The following is an 18,335-nucleotide window of genomic DNA, read 5'->3' on the forward strand; positions in this document are numbered from 1 at the left end:
CACCTGGAAACATAGTGTAGTAGCTGTCACTTTAGAAATCGGAATTCTTGAAAGAAAAACCTAGTGCCAGAGCAGGCTGTACTTTATCATTGTTTTCAGATGAGCTATAAATTACACGTAAATGGTTTCATAGACTCATAAGCTGTTAGAGCTAGAAGGATGTAGAAATCTTGTAACCTGAACACACCTTTTCACTTGGAAAAATTAACAGCGAGAGGATTTCAGTGATCTGTAGATGGGGCAGAGTCCAGACCAGAATAGTCTGATGCCAAACGCAGACGCTGTTCCTTATCATCAGATTGCAGACACGGTGATCCGAATCACCTGGGGAGTTTATTTTAAATTCACATGCCTGGTCCATCCCCAAGAATCAGATTCAGGTCTGAGGTGGGACCTGAACATCTGAACTTCCAACAAATTCCCCAGGTACCTCTGTCCACGGACTCTGAGAACCACAGCTGTGGAGCCCATTGGCCTGAACTGCGTGAGAGGTCTTCAGCCTCTCAGAGGTCCTGCCAGGGCTCCCCGCTTTCGGGAGATGCGAAGCTGTTGGTCACTGCCTCCCGGGTCTGAGCCACCTGCAGAGGTCTGATCAGACTCACTAGTTCCTTTCTCAACTTCGGGAACAAATCCGAAGATGTCTTGGACAGAGGGCAGGAGCCTCTGGAAAAGAAGTTCTCTTCTCCTGTCCTCTTGCCCCCACTGACAACTGTAGGTGCTCGCAGATGAGGGCCCACACCCGGTTGTCCTGGGAGAAAAGCACCAACCTGGGAGGAGAGAGGCTCCCGCCGAGGAAACAGGCCCCTGGCCAGCTCACAATTGTGACTGGACCTTCCCTTGGCCCTGCTGCCCCCAGTCACCCAGCTCCCCTCCCCTGGACCCACATCAGAGGCCTGCCTCCTTAAGCAGATTGCTTCCAGTGTACACAGATGCCCACCTTCGGGGAGCACGAAGATACATCAGGAGGGTTCACTTTCTGGGAAGGCTTACGGGAGTGTGCTTTTATTGTGTCTGAAGGCTTCTTTATCATCACCACCTAATGACATTTATTAATCGCCTAGCTGGGCTGCTCATCCTCAGGAGGATGCATGAGCGGTCCAGAAGAGCTTTCCCATCCATCCTAACGTGGGGCTGCCCTTCAAATTCGGAGTCACATCAGAGCGAGCTAAATTCCAAAGTTTAGATTTCTTACCCCAGCCTCTTCCATCATAGGAATCCTTTTCTAAACCGCTTTCTGAGGGTAATAATTGCTTTATGGCATTTTCTTTTTTTAAAAAAAAATCTGGGTTTAATAGAAGAAGTATTACCATGGTAATAGACTTTCATTTTTCTTAATAGGCACTTCTTTTCTAGTACTTAGGCTTCAAGAGTTAGAAGTGCAGTATGTTAGTGTTTTGTCTGTTATTACGGCAAAGTTGTATAAACAGTTAATTACTTGTAACTTAATTTGAATATCACACAGAGCATGTGTGATAAGAAGAGATGAAAGTAGACCCAGGCGTAAAAAAGTTAAGCTGCGTTTCCTTCAAAGCAGAAAGAGTAAAGAACAGCACTTGCTGGGGGGAGGAGGCAGATACTGAAGACAAAATAAGTTAGCTAATCAGATTTTCAGGAGGCCAGGAGTAGTACTTGACGCACAGGCAAAGCATGTGTTGTGCTTCTCGTAAATTGAATTGATCGATTACTTTCCCTTCTTTCTCACTTACAGTCTCTTCTCCTTCTGTCTCTCTCACTCCCTGTTCCTCCCGGGGGGCTCCATTCTCTTCCACTCCCCACTTTTCCTCCTGTCCCTCCTTAGTGAAAACTCAGGTATGTCAGGACGTATTTCCATTTTAGTTTTCTCCCTATAAACCTTTCCCCTGTAAGCAAGCGTTCCTTCTTCCATGCCGAACTTTACTAGGTCTTTGAAATCTTGGTAAGATGCTGCGTAAGCTCAGACGGAGACAAGCACGCCGAATGGTATCCTTTTTAAAAAAGACCAAGAACACTATTTTTATTCTGTCATGATGGTTGTGAGCAATCCAGGGTGGCCATAATTCCTCTCAAATATGTTGAGAGAGCCAGTAGCTGACACACGGCTACGATAGTCGCCCCTCCAAGAAAGGTGTAATTCAAAAAACAGTTGATGAGATTACTGTGTAACAGAAATATTAGAGGAAAACAGTTAAGATCGTCTTAATCAGTGGAAGTGACACGCAGCCTCTGGTCGCCAGGGGACCTGCTCCTGTCTGACACGGCGGGCTGCAGGTCCTTCCTTCCTTCCTAACTCAGTGGCTGGAATCAGAGAGAGACTTGGGAAAAGAGCAGTGTGGGTGCCTGAACCATTCTCCCCGTTTATTAATTTACCCAGCTGTTTATAAAAGGTGTTTCTGCAGCCCCCAATATGTGAACGATGAGCAAATGCAAGGAATTTCTTTCTCCACATTAAGTGTTAGCAGTTCCTCAAATGAAGAAAGCAGTTTTTTTATAACTTGTAAATCTTCTCCCTCATTCTTTGGGGAATTTCCTACGTTAATTTATGCAGCGTTAAATTTATGCAGTGTTGAAATTCAGCCCAGCAACAGCGACTTACAGAACCGATACGGAGATGGTAGGAGAACCCGTAGGTGGAAACTGACTGATACAGGCCCTGCCAGGCCTCAGGACCCCTCCAGCCAAAGTTTCTTAGGCCTGGATTTGGGCAGGTTTTATTGCATAGTTGTGATACAGTAAAAACACAGAATGTTTTACCAATTAATGCATCTAAAAAGTTTTTCAACGTGACGTTTGTTAATGTCTCTGACAGAAATGAGGTGGTTTTGTCCCGCCTCTGGCGCCCATTGGTAGCAGCTGAGTGCAGTTTGACAACATGTGTATAGACCAGCCCTGGGAGACACAGCCTTGCCCCCATGGCTTCAGGGAGTCACCAGGAATCAGGTGAACTGCCGTGCTCTCTTTGAGGATGTGATTTTTAATACTCATAGCAAGGTATTTTGTGAATGTGGTTACTTCTCTGTGTTTTATATTGGTTCAAAAATTTTCTTCTAGTGTCTTCACGGTAGACTGGCCCACGATCTTCAGAGCAGCCAGGGTCCAGCTCCTCTCTCTTATGAGAGTCTGACATTCTTAGCATTATATGGCCTGGCCCAAAATTACCCTTCCATATTTGGTTGGGGTGGGAGGGAGGAGAAAAGGAAGAAGATTTCCTAGACCCTTGTGAACACTTTAACCACTCCTTTTAATTATGTGTGGTCACTGCGGATGATTCTGCAACATTTGAAAAGAGGTATGTTGTCACACGGCTGTCACTAGAGCCATGAGACCTAAATTGTAGAATGAGGCACAGCCATGTGGTTTTGACCAGGCAGGTAAGAGCTTATAGTTCCCGTTGGTTGAAGTAAGTCGCGAGTCTGTAACCCACAAAGTGGCATCACTCACAGTGTGATCACTTTCTTTAGTAATTAAGTGCCCTTACGTGGCCCCAGTGTAGAGGGCTGCTTTATACTGACTTCCGTTTTGCATTAATAAGTAATGTTGTGGCGAGGTTGTCTGTATATCTGGAGTTTATAGAGCTGCCCGTCTGCGTAGTTGGACTTTCACAGGTCAAGTCACAAGGGTGTGAGGATCAGTGATACTGTGACATTGCCTGGTCTGACACTTACATGGTAAGTGCTCGATTTTTAAGTTTTCCGACAAATACAGATGAGTTGGAGAGGAGCCTCACGTTCTGGTGTTCTACAAGACGACTCTGCTGAGTGGAGTCTTCCACTTAATCTGCTTTGTGTCTTTCCGGTTTTCTCTAGATGCATCTAGCTTTTCTCATTTATTCAATCCTTCCTCCTTGACTGCATCAGTGTCTTTTCTGACCATCTCTGTATGCGTCCTCTACAAACTACTTTGTCTGCTTTTATATCTGTTCTTCTTTTGTGCCCTATGGACGTAGGCTTCTTAGAAGCCTGTAAAATCATGAATACCTTAGGATAACCTTTAGGATAAGCTATTCATCCTGTGTTTCTGTGACCCAATATGCTTGTCTGTCCTTCTCCTTTTCCTTTTCTGCCCCTTTACTTCAATCTGTTTTCTTCATCTCTGATCTTAAATCTTTAGCTCTAAAGACTTTTGACCTGTTTCCCAAGCCTGCAGCTTCCCTCTAGACATTTCCTTCAGGGATGTCTCATCATCTTCCCAGACTCCCAAACCCCCAATTTATCTTCCTCATTCCCAAGATGACTCCTCCCACTGACTTCCCTGTTTCTCTTGGTCACACCACCTTTCTCCCTGTCAGTGAGGCGCCACCATACCTAAGGTCTCATCACTGCTTTTTTTCCTTCCCTTGTCTTTCTATGACTCTATTTCTTGCTCCCACCATAGCTTCGTTTCTAATCTGTCTCCTCCCCGGTTTCCCACCTCCAGACTCTCCTCCGTTGGATCCATTGTGCTAAGGAAGTCTGGGTAACCTTCCTAAATGACATTTTCCTATTAAAGACATTCATTGGATTCCTAGGTTTTTTTCAGTGGACAACAAGGAAGTATCTCAGCCTGACATTCACAGCGGGCCCTTTTTATACTCTTTTTCTTGGAACGTCCTGAGTGCCTACCCTTTCCTCTAGCTAGGCCTGTCTCTCCTGCATTCTTCATCCCATACATACTGGGCTTTTAACCTCCTCTGAATCTTTACCAGTACTTGTCCCCCTCATCCCTCCCTACCTTCTGTCTGTATTCTATCCGTAGTGAAAGATCATCTGAGAATCCTGCCCTGATCACTCCAGCTGCAGAGAGTTATCCTCTTCTGAAATAGGCAGCACCACTCTGCTTTTGAACTAATACCTTCTCTGTAACAAAAAATTGGGAATTGGGAGAAAGACAAAAAATTACTTTGTCCTATATATTCTTTTGTTCTTCTTGAATTTTATACTGTGTCCATGTAGTAGTAAAATAAGATTTTAACATATATTTAGCAAATGTATTTTTAGAAATAGCAAGTTATTACTCTGTATTATGCCTTAATTTTCCATGAACATGTGTACTGGTTTCCCCATATCACCTAACTCAGTACAATGAGTACCTAGTAGGAGCTCAGTTAAGAAGCTGTGTGAATAAGTGGCTGGAAGGGTGAGGGATGGAAGGAAGAAGGCAAGAACAAATAAGAGGCAGTCTTGGGCCTGACCTAGCTCTTCTTCCTGAGTAATTTCAAAACTAAAGGGGAAAGGATCACTTTTGCCTTCTTAAAGTTTCCTAAAAATGGAGCCAGTTTACCTCCTGCCCCGGCTAGTTAGAGTTTTAATCTGATAGTTAAGAATTTTTTCTGTCTAGGATTTTATGTGTAGAAAATCCTAGAAACTCAACCAAAAAAAACTGTTAGAATTGACCAGCAAATTCAGTGAAGTTGCAAAATACAAAATTAACATACAAAAATGAGTAGTGTTTCTATACACTAACAATGAATATTCTGAAAAAGAAATTGATCCCATTTATAGTAACATCAAAAACAATAAAATGCTTAGGAATATATTTAACCAAGGAGATCAAAGATCTCTACTCTGAAAGCTACAAGACATTGATGAAAGGGATCAAAGAGGATACAGATAAATGGAAAGGTATTCCATGTTCATGGATTAGAAGAATTAGTACTGTTAAAATGGCAATACTACCAAATGCCGTCTGTAGATTCAATGCAATCCCTATCAAGATGCCAGTGGTATTTTTTTTATATGGAAATAGAAAAAAACACTCCTAAAATTTATTTGGAACAACAAAAGACCCTGAATAGCCAAAGAAATCCTGAGAAAGAACAAGAAAGCAGGAGGCATCACACGGTCTGATCTCAAACTATATGTAGAGCTATAGTAATATGGTACTGGCATTAAAACAGACACACAGACCTCTGGAACAGAATCGAGAGCCCAGAAATAAACCCAAGGATGTACAGTCAACTAATATTTGACAAGGGAGACAAGAATACTCAATGGAGAAAGTCTCTTCAATAAATGGTACTGGGAAAATTGGATATTCACATGTCAAAGAATAAAACTAGACCCCTATCATGTACCACACACAAAAATTAATTCAAAATTGATTAAAGACTTAAATGTAAGAAACCATGAAGCTCTTAGAAGAAAACATAGGATCAAAGCTCCGTGACCTGGGTGTTGGTGATTATTTTTCGGACATATGTAATGTACAAGCAACAAAATCAAAAATAAACAAGTGGGACTAAGTCAAACTGAAAAGCTTGTGTACAGCAAAAGAAACCAACAAAGTGAACAAACAACCTACAGAATGGGAAAAAAATATTTGCAAACCATGTTTCTGATAAGGGGTTAATATCCAAAATGTATAAAGAACTCATACAACTCAATAGCAAAAACAAAAAATACCAATTAAAAAATGGGCAAAGGATCTGAATAGACATTTTTCTTCAAAGATGTGTGAATGGCCAACAGGTGTATGAAAAGATGCTCAACATCACTAGCCGTTAGGGAAATGCAGATTAAAACCACAATGAGATGTCACCTGATGACTGAATGGCCGTCATCAAAGAGACAACAAATGCTGGCATGGGTGTGGAGAAAAGGCAACACTTGTGCACTGTTGGTGGGATTGTAAATTGGTGTAGCAACTGTGGAAAACAGTATGGAGGATCCTAAAAATATTAAATATAAAACTACCATATGATCCGGCAGTTCCACTTCTGGGAATATAACCAAAGGAAAGAAAAACACTGACTTGAGAATACACCTGCACTCCCATGTTCATAGCAGCATTATTTACAATAGCCAAAACATGGAAACAACCTGTGCTTATCAATAGATGAATGGATAGAAAAAGCTGTGGTGTATATATAGACAGTGGAATATTATTCAGCCTTTAAAAAAAACCCAAGGAAATCCTACCATTTGCTACCGCATGGGTGGACATTGAAGGCATTATGCTAACTGAAATAAATCTGACAGAGAAAGACAAGTACTGTATGATCTCACTTATACGTCAAATCTATATACAAAAAACAAACATCAATCTTATAGACAAAGACATAAGATTTGTGGTACAAGAGGCAGCAGGGGTGGGGGAGAGGTGTAGGAGGAAGGAACTGGAGGAAGGTGGTCAACGGTACAAACTTCCAGTTGAAAGATAAATAATCACTAGGGACGTAATGTACAACATGACGACTGTAGTTAGCACTGCACTATGATATAGCAAAGTTGTTAAGAGAGTGGATCCTAAGAGCTCTCAATACAGTGATAATTTTTGTCTTTTCTTTTTTTGTATCTAAATGAGATGATGGATGTTAACTAAACCTATTGTGACAATCATTTCAGAATATATTTAAATCAAACCATCATGCTGAACACCTTAAACCTTATACAGTGATATGTGTAATTAATTCTCAATAAAACTTGAAAAAAAAAGTCTTCCTGTCTCCTGTTCCTCACCCACACCCACACCCACACAAATAACTAAATAGACTGTAGGGGCCATTTTTGTAATTTGGGAATACATACTGAGATCTGTGTAGCTCCACCCAGCATTATGAGTTCAAGAACATCTGCATTCTGCCTAGCGTGAGCAGAGGTTTCAGGGGGAGCATCTTGTCTTCAAGTGAGAGGTTCCCTCTCCACCCCCACTCCACCCCTGCCCCCTTAGCAGTAGCTTTCCCCCAGTCTCTGCAGCCACTAGAAATGCTCCCACACATCCCCAAATGTCCAGGGTAGTGAGATGGCACGCACACTCCCCACTATGCCCCCGACTCTCACAGGCCAGGGCATGTTCACCTTTAGGGCCCAGTTTGATATGGTGGGGGCAGGGGTCATTTGGAGATGATTCATGATTAAGCAGTGATGTTCATTAAAGTAGTCACATTTCGAGACCAGGGAACATACGCCTTGCTATATGTGTTTTTTGAGGTCGATCTTTGAAAAGCAACACAAACAGTACTAAACAGCTACTGCCCATTTTTGGTCCCCTCCTTCTGGTGGTAAATCTTATTTTTCTATTTCTCTTTCAGAGCATGCTTGAGAAGGGAGGATAAAATCAACTTTTAGAACAAGCAGAATTCCTTCAGCGTTAATTCCAGAGGTGGAACATTTTTTTTTTTTTTTTTTCCTAGTAAGAAAGCAACTCATTTAAAGAGAAGACCATTAAAGAGGAGCATCAGAGAGCAGATTCACCAGAAGCATATCACAGTTTGATCAGCAACAGTTTGAAAAGCCAAGGCCTAGATCAGGGATCAGCCATCAAGGGCGTGCTGCAGTGTTAATAAATCCATTTGTGATGATTAAAAAGAAAGGCAGTCCTCTCCACCTTCTGTACTTGCTATTCAACTTCCTCTTCTAACCAAGCTGCCCTCCCACAAAGCTGGGGGTTGGGATCAAGGGCTGAGGTCTCTGGAGTGGGGAGAAGAGAAGGCCAAACCCCTCCATCTCAGGCCAGCAGTGCTGGGCGGAATTGGCTAGGCTGTGGCATGTTGGGTTTCTCTCTTTTTCTCCCTTGACTATATAGGAGCTACTTTATTTTAACTTATTATGGTGATCATGTAAGAAGACAAAAAGGAGAGAAAATGTACCTCTTTTACTGGAATAATGTTTCTGATTATGAATGAAATAAGGCATTTTTTATCAACATGAAGGCAACCTTGGCTTCTGCAACCTCTCGTCTATCATGAATACTGACTGATATCTTTACTTCACTCACTGTCAATAATAAATATATTTTCTGATGAAGACTGTCATTGTAGTCTGGGGCCTCGCGTGTTGTGTTGTGTTTTTTTTTTTTTGCCAGGTTAGATGGTTATACTTATGGGAATTGAGTTGATTTATATTGTTATTAATTTGTATTTGTGTGGTGCCTTTACTCTAAAAAGCTCCAGTACACTTTGCAGATCCTCAGACAGGCAGGCAAGAGATGCTTATAATTTGCCTCTCAGGTGCGTCAGATTCAGTAAGATCTTTACAAATTGCATGAACCTTCCTTTATTTGAGATGACTAAAGTCATCCTGCCTGGGGCAAGCACTAGATTAGATAACCTTGGTTAGGAACTTCTGACCCTGCAATACTAGGAAAATGTTAAAAGGAAGAAAAAAAAAAAAATTTGACCCTGAGACCTGATGAAATTGGAAAGAGAAGAAAAACTTCCTGATTATAACTCTCACTTTTCTACCAGAGGATTGGTGCTTGAACACTGGAAGTTGGAAATGTGCATTCACACCAAATGGAAAGACCTTTCTGGGAAATAGATGAGAAAGAGAATGCCAGTGATCTGTGATGTCATCTGAATATCTTTTGTCATGTAGAACTTTTATTTCATTTTTATTTTGTTACAGAAGGAGATAATTTAGCAAAATAATTAAGATTACAGGCTCTGGAATAAGATGCATCTGTGTTCAAATTGTGACTCTGCTACCTGCCAGCTGGAGGACCTAATTAAGTCACCCCACCATACTAAGCCTCAGATGCCTCACTCAGCTGTAAATTGAGGGGAAATGCAAGCACCTGCTTTGCAGGCTTATGGTGAAGAGTCAAGATGCTTTCCACATACATTTGGTCGGGTCCATTGTCTTTGGATATGTGACTATAATAAATGTATTTGGAGCTGGGGGCATGGAAAGAACACCCACATGTCTTTTACTTAGAGAAAGTTGGGATGAATGTAACTTGTGTCAGGAAAATTCCAGCCAGCCCCCTCACATGTCACTGTGGCCTGTCATGCATCTGATTCCCTAGTCGGCTCCATTTGAATGGCATCTTCGTCTTCGTGGACACTTGTGGGCACACCTGTAAAAACCTGATGTTGATTCCGAATGACCTTGGGGACACTTCTCGAATAATTAACCGAAAGGCTCTCGATTCTGTTTAATGAAAGGGTTCTTTTGTTTGTTTGTTTCAATGATGCAAAATAAGCTGCATTCATTTAAGTGTGAGTGAGGGAAGCGCTGGTAACTTGAGCAGCAGCACCTTCTGGCACTGCAGGAAGAAACCCAGGTAACTGCCTGGGAGAAATAATAGGCACACAAAAACAAACGTGTACATGGTGACTTGCTGTAGTGTTTGCAAATCAGCGAGCTCGCAGATTCCCTCCTACACTGCTTTGTTTTGCAACTCAGAGCCAAGAACTTGGCACATACCAGGCTGCCAGTCTTGTTGCTGGCAGAGAAGTAAAGCACTGAAGAGTCAGGCATTTAAAGCTGGTTCGATCCATGAAAACGGGCGGTGGTTTGTCAGGACCTCTCTCTTTCCCAGCACCTGTTATTAACTTCTCATTCTGATGAACATGGTGGGCACAAGCAGGAAAGACCACACTTCAGGAGAAACAGAAGGGTGTGAAACGATGCCTTCTCCTGCACCTCGGAGATCTCCCTGTTAATTGCATCACAGCTTAGCCCAGGTCACTGTTAACCTCAGGACAACTGCTTGGAGAGAGTGTTGTGATCTATGTGAGGCTCATGGGAGTAACATATTCCAATCAGTTAGCATCTCCATTAAGTAGAACACGCCCCGAACCATAACAGTTTAGCTCATGAAGCCAGGAAGAATAAAGTATCTTGAAAGCTGGTCCGATATCCTAACACTAAACTAACATCTGGTGAACTTCCAGAAGACAGTGGGGTCAAAATCAGCACGAAGTCCTCCCTTTGGAAAGTCAGTAACTTATTACAGGAAACGTGCCAACACGCAACGATTTAAAAAATGACAGACTGATCATTGTTAATAGCAAACGCGGAGTGCTAAAAGCCAGGTGCTTGTGGCCTGCTGGTCAACCAGTGAGACTTCTCTCTATAGCAGCTCTAGGCTGCCGGTATGTTGCTTCGAACTAAACAAGCGGCCAGGTGTCCTCACCTTCTCTGGCTTAGGGGTTGGGAACCTGTGGTTCTTAGCTTGACATCTTTCGGGCCACAGGTATAATTGCTTTCACCAGAAACCCACAGGATAATCCTCTTCCCCCTGTTTCTGTGAGCTGTAGGAGTTGACCCTTTCAAGATTAAGAACTAGAGCAGTTGAACAGTTGAAAGAGTAGCAGTAACTTACTGTGATGATTCTGCTTTGACTTACAATTCTTGACAAGCTAATACTTTGAATGAGTGAATTAATGTATATTTGTTTTCTGTGTCTGTCACGGCTTCCCCAAGTTTTCATCCCTTTCTTAGCTCCCCCCCGCCCAGTCGCTCCATCTTTATTGCCTCCTCTAGACTCTTCTGTATATTTAAACTTTCCTCACCCTTCTTGGCCTTCCAGGCCCACCTCCTGAGACATAATGGCATCATCTTGGGTGCAGAATCCTGTGCTCTTGCTCTGAGTTCTGTGCTGTTGCCTCTTGGAAGAAGTCCCGTTCCCCTCAGGTTTCTCTCTGCCCAGTGGCCCTCTCTGGTTCTTCTCCATTATAACGAGAGATTTTTGATACTTCCTTTTCTTCCCCAAACTCTTAGTTCTTAAACTAGTTATATATTTAGAACATCTTATCATCTGGTCGTTTTTTATGTTTGTAGTTCTTCATTTGTAAACCCGGTAAATGGAACTTTTAGATTTCTCTGGGAGAAAAACGTAAATTTATATTTAGTTCTCTGTGGCCTTTGATTGTATTTTTCCTATAGTCTAGGATCCTCATTAGAGAAGTGGTTTCCCATCACTTGCCCCAGGGGGTTTACTGAGCGGGTGGGCTATGTCCCTTCTGAAATGTCGCCTTAGGACCTGTACCCTATTTGTGCCAGTGAGACCCACAGTCCAGACCACCCCCAGAGTAGGACACCATGATGCTGGTGCTGTTACTGCCTTAGTCTGAACAACACGTGGGCTGGTTAATTCACATCCACAATTTATTTTACAATTTATGCTAAGACATTTGTTTTAGCCTCTTGCTGAGTCCTTAAAAGAATTCAGAACGTTACAGTTTTCAGTTTTCACTCTCTCCTTCCCTTGACCTACTTGGTGTCGGAGGTGCCAGCAGTGCCTGAAACCATGTAAAGGGAATTAAAGGGAGAGGATAAGGACATACTATCCATAAGATGGAATGCTGGCTCTTGGCACTCCAAACTGTGTGGAGAGAAGGACTGGGCATTATCCCCATAGACTCCTTTTCATTCTCCAGCGTCTGTCATTCAGAATGCACTATAATGCGAAGAGAGAAGGCATTTTTAGTTCTTTCAGTTTAGATGATCTACAGCTATATCCATCTTACTGTCATCCCCATACCCTACGTGAGATGGGAGTAGCCAGTGATTTTCCAGGCTCGGTGGAATAGGAAACTTTGAGGCCACCCTTGTATCCCAAGGAGGTTGACTCCTGCCCTGATGTACCTTGGAGAGCACTCCTTGATGAAGGATGGTGGATTGACTTGATAAGCACCAGAGACAAAGGGAACTTGTTCTCCTGTACCTGGAATGAGATCACCTCACTCATCTGACAAGGTCCCTTACGCTAAGAATTTTGGCCACAGTACCAGATAGCTTAAGGAACTTTCAATTCCATTAAAAAAAAAAAAACAAAACAAAACACAGTCACTGGGAGAAAACCGACCAACCATCTAATTCATTCTCCTAGCTCCAGGCTGATGTTTGAATGAAGATGATGAAATTTTACATTTCATCTTGTGTTTTTCTCTCCTAGTGCCTCCAGCCTCAGTTTTGCTGGCAGAACCTCTATAAAAAGACTTGAATTGCTTTCGAGGAGAAAGCAAAAGTCATCATCCAAATCAAAAGTGTCTCCCACTTTTCCTACCAGTTGTCTTGAACCTTCCAAACAGACCCTCAGCCTTCTCCAGACCATGAAAACATGCCCTGTATTTTAGGGGACAGCCCAGTGTTAAACCCAATTTGGAGTCAGGAAATGTGGCCACCATATTTATGACTTTCAGTTAAGGAACTTGGAAACTGAAAATTGAAACTGTCAAGTTCAGTCCCTGAAACTCCCTCAAACCAAGTCAACTCTAAATGGAAAACAGCTGTGCTTCAATTTAATGAAATGCTTCAGACCTCTTGAAGTGAGTTTGATTAGGTGAGGCCTCCACACACTTTAAAGATTTTTCCCTTGCCGAAATGCTTGACTTCCCTCGCCTCTCTGTCCCCCTACATGTCTCTACCTCTCTTGCGAGGATCCTTACTGGGCTGTGGCCACTGTCACTTTGCTGAGAGGGCAGTCTGCTTTGAATATCACCCTTCAAAGTAAATTACATTTCCATAATGGTTTTTAAATGCAAATGTGGAAGCCAGAGGTCAGTGTCCACGTTGCAAGGTACCACTCTGCTCCAGCTATGCCTTTCCTACCTAGACTTTGTCCCAGGAGTGGCCTGCCTGGGCTGGACTCCCAAGTGGCCCATATTTCGGGAGCCGCCTGCAGTGCCCTTCTCTGTTGGGTCCTCCTACTGGCCAGGCTGCTGCTGGGCCCTCATCAGTGTCCACAGCATAGGTTGAAAGCCTGTGCTCACTCGTTCCTCACTGGAGAATATATACAATAGGGTTGAGGGCCAGATGACTGAGGCCAGTTGCTTCTTATCTGCTGCCTGTGCGGTTTAAGAGACAAGGGTAAAAAACATTTTTTTTCATTTCGTAGCCACAGGCCAGGTTTCTCAGTCAGCATGGAACCAGAAACACGATGGCAACCTGCAAATTTTAGCTTTGCTTTGCATCTCCCTAAGGTAATGTGCACCCTGGTCTCAGAAGCATGACCACAGAGTCATTGAAAATATTATTCAACAGAGTTGAAGTGGCAATGTCATCGTATTTCCAGCTTGGAAGGCCGGCTGCAGAGCAGGGGCTGGTAGCTCTGCTTTTAACAGAGGGCGAGTAGGGTGTCAGCTCACCTGCTGGTGGGAGTTCTCGTATCCTCGGTGTTCTTAAAACGCCTTTGCAGCAGCTACATTTTAAACGTGAATCCAAAATGTGAAGTCCACACACCTTACCCTCAGGTGCTTAACACAGAACTTGGAAATCTTAGTAACTAAGGCGGAAGTTGCTCTTCTACTGGAGATGACTTCATCAGTGGAGTTACATGTTATTGTATAGAAGCAGTCAAGAGGGGTTATGAATCACCGTTAAGATACTGTTCTTTCAGGAACATCAGAAGTTACTGTCCCGAGTTTTGTTTTTTTTTGTTTTTTTTGCGGTACGCAGGCCTCTCACTGCTGTGGCCTCTCCCGTTGCGGAGCACAGGCTCCGGACGCGCAGGCTCAGCGGCCACGGCTCACGGGCCCAGCCGCTCCGCAGCACGTGGGATCCTCCCGGACCGGGGCACGAACCCGTGTCCCCTGCATCGGCAGGCGGACCCTCAACCACTGCGCCACCAGGGAAGCCCTGTCCCGAGTTTTTATAACCACTTTCAACTCTCCTCAGTGTAGGAATGGCTTATTCATCGTCACCTTAAAGGTCAACCCTTGCTAGTTAGCTCACCACTCCCGCGTTTTCTAGTGCCTGGGAGAGGTTGTCTGTCGTAGGACCATGTCACACTGGCCTTGCTGGAGTCATCGGTACACTGACTCACCAAATCAGCAGAGCCCACTCTGTGCCCCAGGCACTGTTCCTGGAGTCAGGGAAATAGTGGCCAACATGATGGACAAGGTCCGGACCTCATGGGGCTTCTGTTCCTGAGGGGGGGGAGGAGGCTTGAACATTCATGTCAGGGAGTAGTGAATGTCCTGCAGAATGCTACAGCAGAGCAAAGGAGTAGTTCAGGGAGAGGGAGTAGGGCTTCACGGGTGATGTGCTCCGTCAGAGGGCACTGAAGGCAGCTGAGGGGAGCGGCGTTTGGCAGATGCTGAGTGTACGGAGGGCGCCGTTCATAATGAAGATCTGGGGAGGTGCCCTCCCGGCTGCGGGAACGGTAAGCACGGAGGTCCTGAGACAGGAACCAGTTTGGTGTGTTAGGGGCGCGAGCAGCAAGGAGGTCCTGGGGCCGTGAGTGGAGCGAAAGAGGAAAATAGTGGTGGGAGGTGGGTTCAGAGAGGTAGGTAGGACACAGAGGACTCTTTTGTTCCTTAGGCCGTGCCCCACGGCTCCCGGGATCTTAGCTCCCTGACCGGGCATGGAACCCACGCTCCCTGCAGTGGAAGTGCAGAGTCCTAGTCGCTGGACCACCGGGGAATTCCCTAGGACTTTTTTGTCCCAGCTATAAAACAAGTAAATATAGAATAAATAAATAAGCCATAAAATAAGTAATAAGGGGTGTAGTGTCTAGCATGGTGACTATCATTAATAATACTGTATTGAAAACTTGAAAGTTGCTGAGAGAGATCTTAAAAGTTCTCATCACAAGAAGAAAAAATTTTTGTAACTACGTATGGTGATGGATGTTAACTAGACATATTGTGATGATCATTTCATAATATATACAAATATAGAATCATGTACACCTGAAACATAATGTTACATATCAATTATATCTCAATTAAAAATTATATATATATATATATATATATATATATATATATGTGCTGGATCAATTGGATATATACATGCAACAAAAGGGAAACTGGGCTGTACCTCATTCCTTACTGAGAAGTCAATTTTAATTGGAATATCCTTTAAATGAGTAAGTAGGACACTAATGCTTCTAGAAGAAGAATATAGAATATAGATATTCTTCACAACATAGAAGAATAGCTTCATGACTTCAGCATAAGGAGATATTTCTTAAACAGGATACAAAAACAGTAACCATAAGGGAAAAAGTTGATAAGTTAGATTAAGAATTTCTATTCATCAAGACACCATGAAGAGAGTGAGAAGGCAAATCTTAAGATATTTGTGAAGCATAAGCCAACAAAGGGCTCACATCCAGGCTATATAAAGAACTACAAATCAGTAAGAAAAGGCAACTGGAAAGAAGAATGAGCAAGAGCCTGAAATAAGAACTTCACAGGAAATAAATTTCTAAATGGCCAATAAACATACGAAATGTACTCAGCAGCATTACTAATTAGGGAAATGCAAATTAAATTCACAATGAGATGCCCCCATTTATCCACCAGAATAGCAAAAACTAAAGAGATGGGAAATACTGAGTGTTGACAAGGACGTGAAGCAACTAGTTTCTAAAACATTGCTGGTAAGAGTGCAAATTGATAGAACCAGTTTGGGAAATGATCTGGCATTATCAAAGCTGAACGTGTTGTCTTAGTTTTAACAGAATTACTCTAGATGACTGGGTGCCTTATAAACAACAGAAACTTATTTCTTACAGTCCTGGAGGCTGGGAAGTCAAGATCAAGGTGCTTGCTGGCAGATTTGGTGTCTGGTATGGGCCTGCTTCTGGTTTATAGATGGCCATCTTCTCCCTATACCCTCACGTGACAGATGGGGTGAGGGAGCTCTTCTGGGGTCTCGCTTATAAGGGCACCAATCCCAGTCATGACGGATCTACCCCTGTGACCTAATCACTCCCAAAGGCTCCACCTCCAAATACCATCACATTGGAGGTTGGGTTTCAACATATGAATTTTGGGGGGACATAAACATTCAGTCTGTAGCACAGATCCATACCTGATGACCCAGCAATACCATTCCTAGGTACATACCTAGAGAATGTTCAATAGCCTTCGTAATAGCTACTGAGTAGAAACAACCAAATGTGCATCGTAATGAAAACAGTAAATATATTGAGGCATATGAAATATTATACAGTAATACAGATGAGTGAGTTATGGGTACATGTAAAAATGGATGATTCTCACAAACTCTTGAGCAAAAGAAGTCAAGGACTAAAAATAACCACGTTTTATAATTCCATTTCTATAAACTAAAAATGGCGAGATGAATGATAGTGTTTATGGATGGATGTTTATGTGATAAAACTATGCAGAAAAATAAGGAAGAGTTATAAATGGATAGCAGTTACATTTCTGGGGGTCAGAGTGGGTACTGATGAGAAGGGACACAAATGGGTCTTCAAGGGCACTGGTGAAGTAGATTAAATCTATTTTATTTTATTTATTTTTGGCTGTGTTGGGTCTTGCTGCACGCGGGCTTTCTCTAGTTGTGGCAAGCAGGGGCTAACTCTTCATTGTGGTGTGCAGGTTTCTCATGGCGGTGACTTCTCTTGTTGCGGAGCACGGGCTCTAGGCTAGTGGGCTCAGTAGTTGTGACTTTCAGGCTCAGTAGCTGTGGCGCACGGGCTTAGGTGCCCCGCAGCACGTGGGATCTTCCTGGATCGGGGCTCGAACCTGTGTCCCCTGCATTGGCGGGTGGATTCTTAACCACTGCGCCACCAGGGAAGCCCTTAATTTATGATAATTCATTGAGCTGTGCATCTGTTTTGTGTTCTTCACTGTGTATCTTATACTTCACAATAAAAAGGATTTCAGATGAATTATACAGGTTCAAGCTTATCCCTGTGACAGTCATTTCCTCTCCCTTGATAATTACTAGTAGCTGACATTTGTTGAGGGGTATTCTGAGCCAAGAGCTGTATTAAGTATTTTATATACATTATCTCTGATTGCAATAATCCTATAAGTTAGCTACTTTTATTATCCCCATTGTACAGGTAAGGAAACTGAGGCTTGGATGGGTGAGGTAACTTGCCAAGGGTCATACGGCTACCAAATGGCAGCCCACCCCTGTCCCCCCTGGAAGCCTGGCTCTTATCTGCTGCGTGTTCTCCTCTCCGCACATGCATCATCCTGCTGCTACATCTTTAGGGCAACCTCCAAATCTCACACGGCATCTGTCCCAGTGCCATTGTACAGTGTAAGCTTTCAATAAACGTTGAGTGAATAATGAATAAAAGCCCCATTCTTTTCATCCACTTCCTCTCATGTACTGGGTGCGGTAGCACAAGATCTTCTTGCCTGGGTGACGTTCCTGAGGTTTCAGGCAGAGGAAAAATAACAGGAAAGCCTCCTGCTTGTGGCTGATGTTAGTTTTGCTCACCGGGGTCTGTCAGACAAATTCCCTACTTCCTTTTTTACTTTCCCTGAGCTCCAAGACATCTGTCTCGCTACATCGTGTTCCTCCACGGCCTGCCACTCAGGAGGCGGAGGTGGAGACGCAGCCGGGCTGTGCGCCCACCCGCTGCTTCCGCCTCCGGAGGGGGTTCCAGGTGCAGCCCTTCCACAGGCCTCAGGTGGGCCAGGAGGGTGCAGGGCACAGAGCCCAGCCATTCTAAATAAAACTCCCAGTCCCATGTCGCTGCTGGTTTCCCAAGGTCTTCTGAGGCAAAAAAGACTTGGGAAGGAAAGTAACTGTTGTTCTGGAACTTTCAGGCCCTGTTCAGTGGCGGTTTATCACTGGCTTTGAAGCTGGAGCTGCTCGCTAATGCAGTTGTGTACAAAGCAGCTGCGTGGGGCTCCAGGAAATATCACCAGCTCAGCCTTTGCCACCTGCCTTCCCTGTGTGCTCTTTTCCTGGTTTTAGAAGATTAAAAATCAACAACAA

General features: G+C 43.5%; 1 protein-coding gene across 11 annotated transcripts in view; it reads left to right on the top strand.

Moving 5' to 3' along the window:
- Positions 1–18,335, top strand: part of CHCHD3 (coiled-coil-helix-coiled-coil-helix domain containing 3) — a 429,385-nt gene that overhangs the window by 278,603 nt on the left and 132,447 nt on the right. For 2 of the 11 annotated variants that reach the window (XM_059074418.2, XM_067042133.1), the window contains one exon: positions 7,985–8,707. The exons of 7 other annotated variants lie outside the window; for them this stretch is intronic. In XM_059074418.2, the coding sequence (XP_058930401.1) occupies positions 7,985–8,008 (24 nt within the window). In that variant the 3' untranslated portion in view covers positions 8,009–8,707. Of the gene's footprint in view, positions 1–7,984; positions 8,708–18,335 lie in introns of those variants that run through there. 2 more of the 11 variants (XM_067042134.1, XM_067042135.1) reach the window with 1 other exon arrangement.

This window comes from Kogia breviceps, chromosome 9 (genome assembly GCF_026419965.1).
Source record: "Kogia breviceps isolate mKogBre1 chromosome 9, mKogBre1 haplotype 1, whole genome shotgun sequence".
Classification (NCBI taxonomy): Eukaryota; Metazoa; Chordata; class Mammalia; order Artiodactyla; family Physeteridae; genus Kogia; species Kogia breviceps.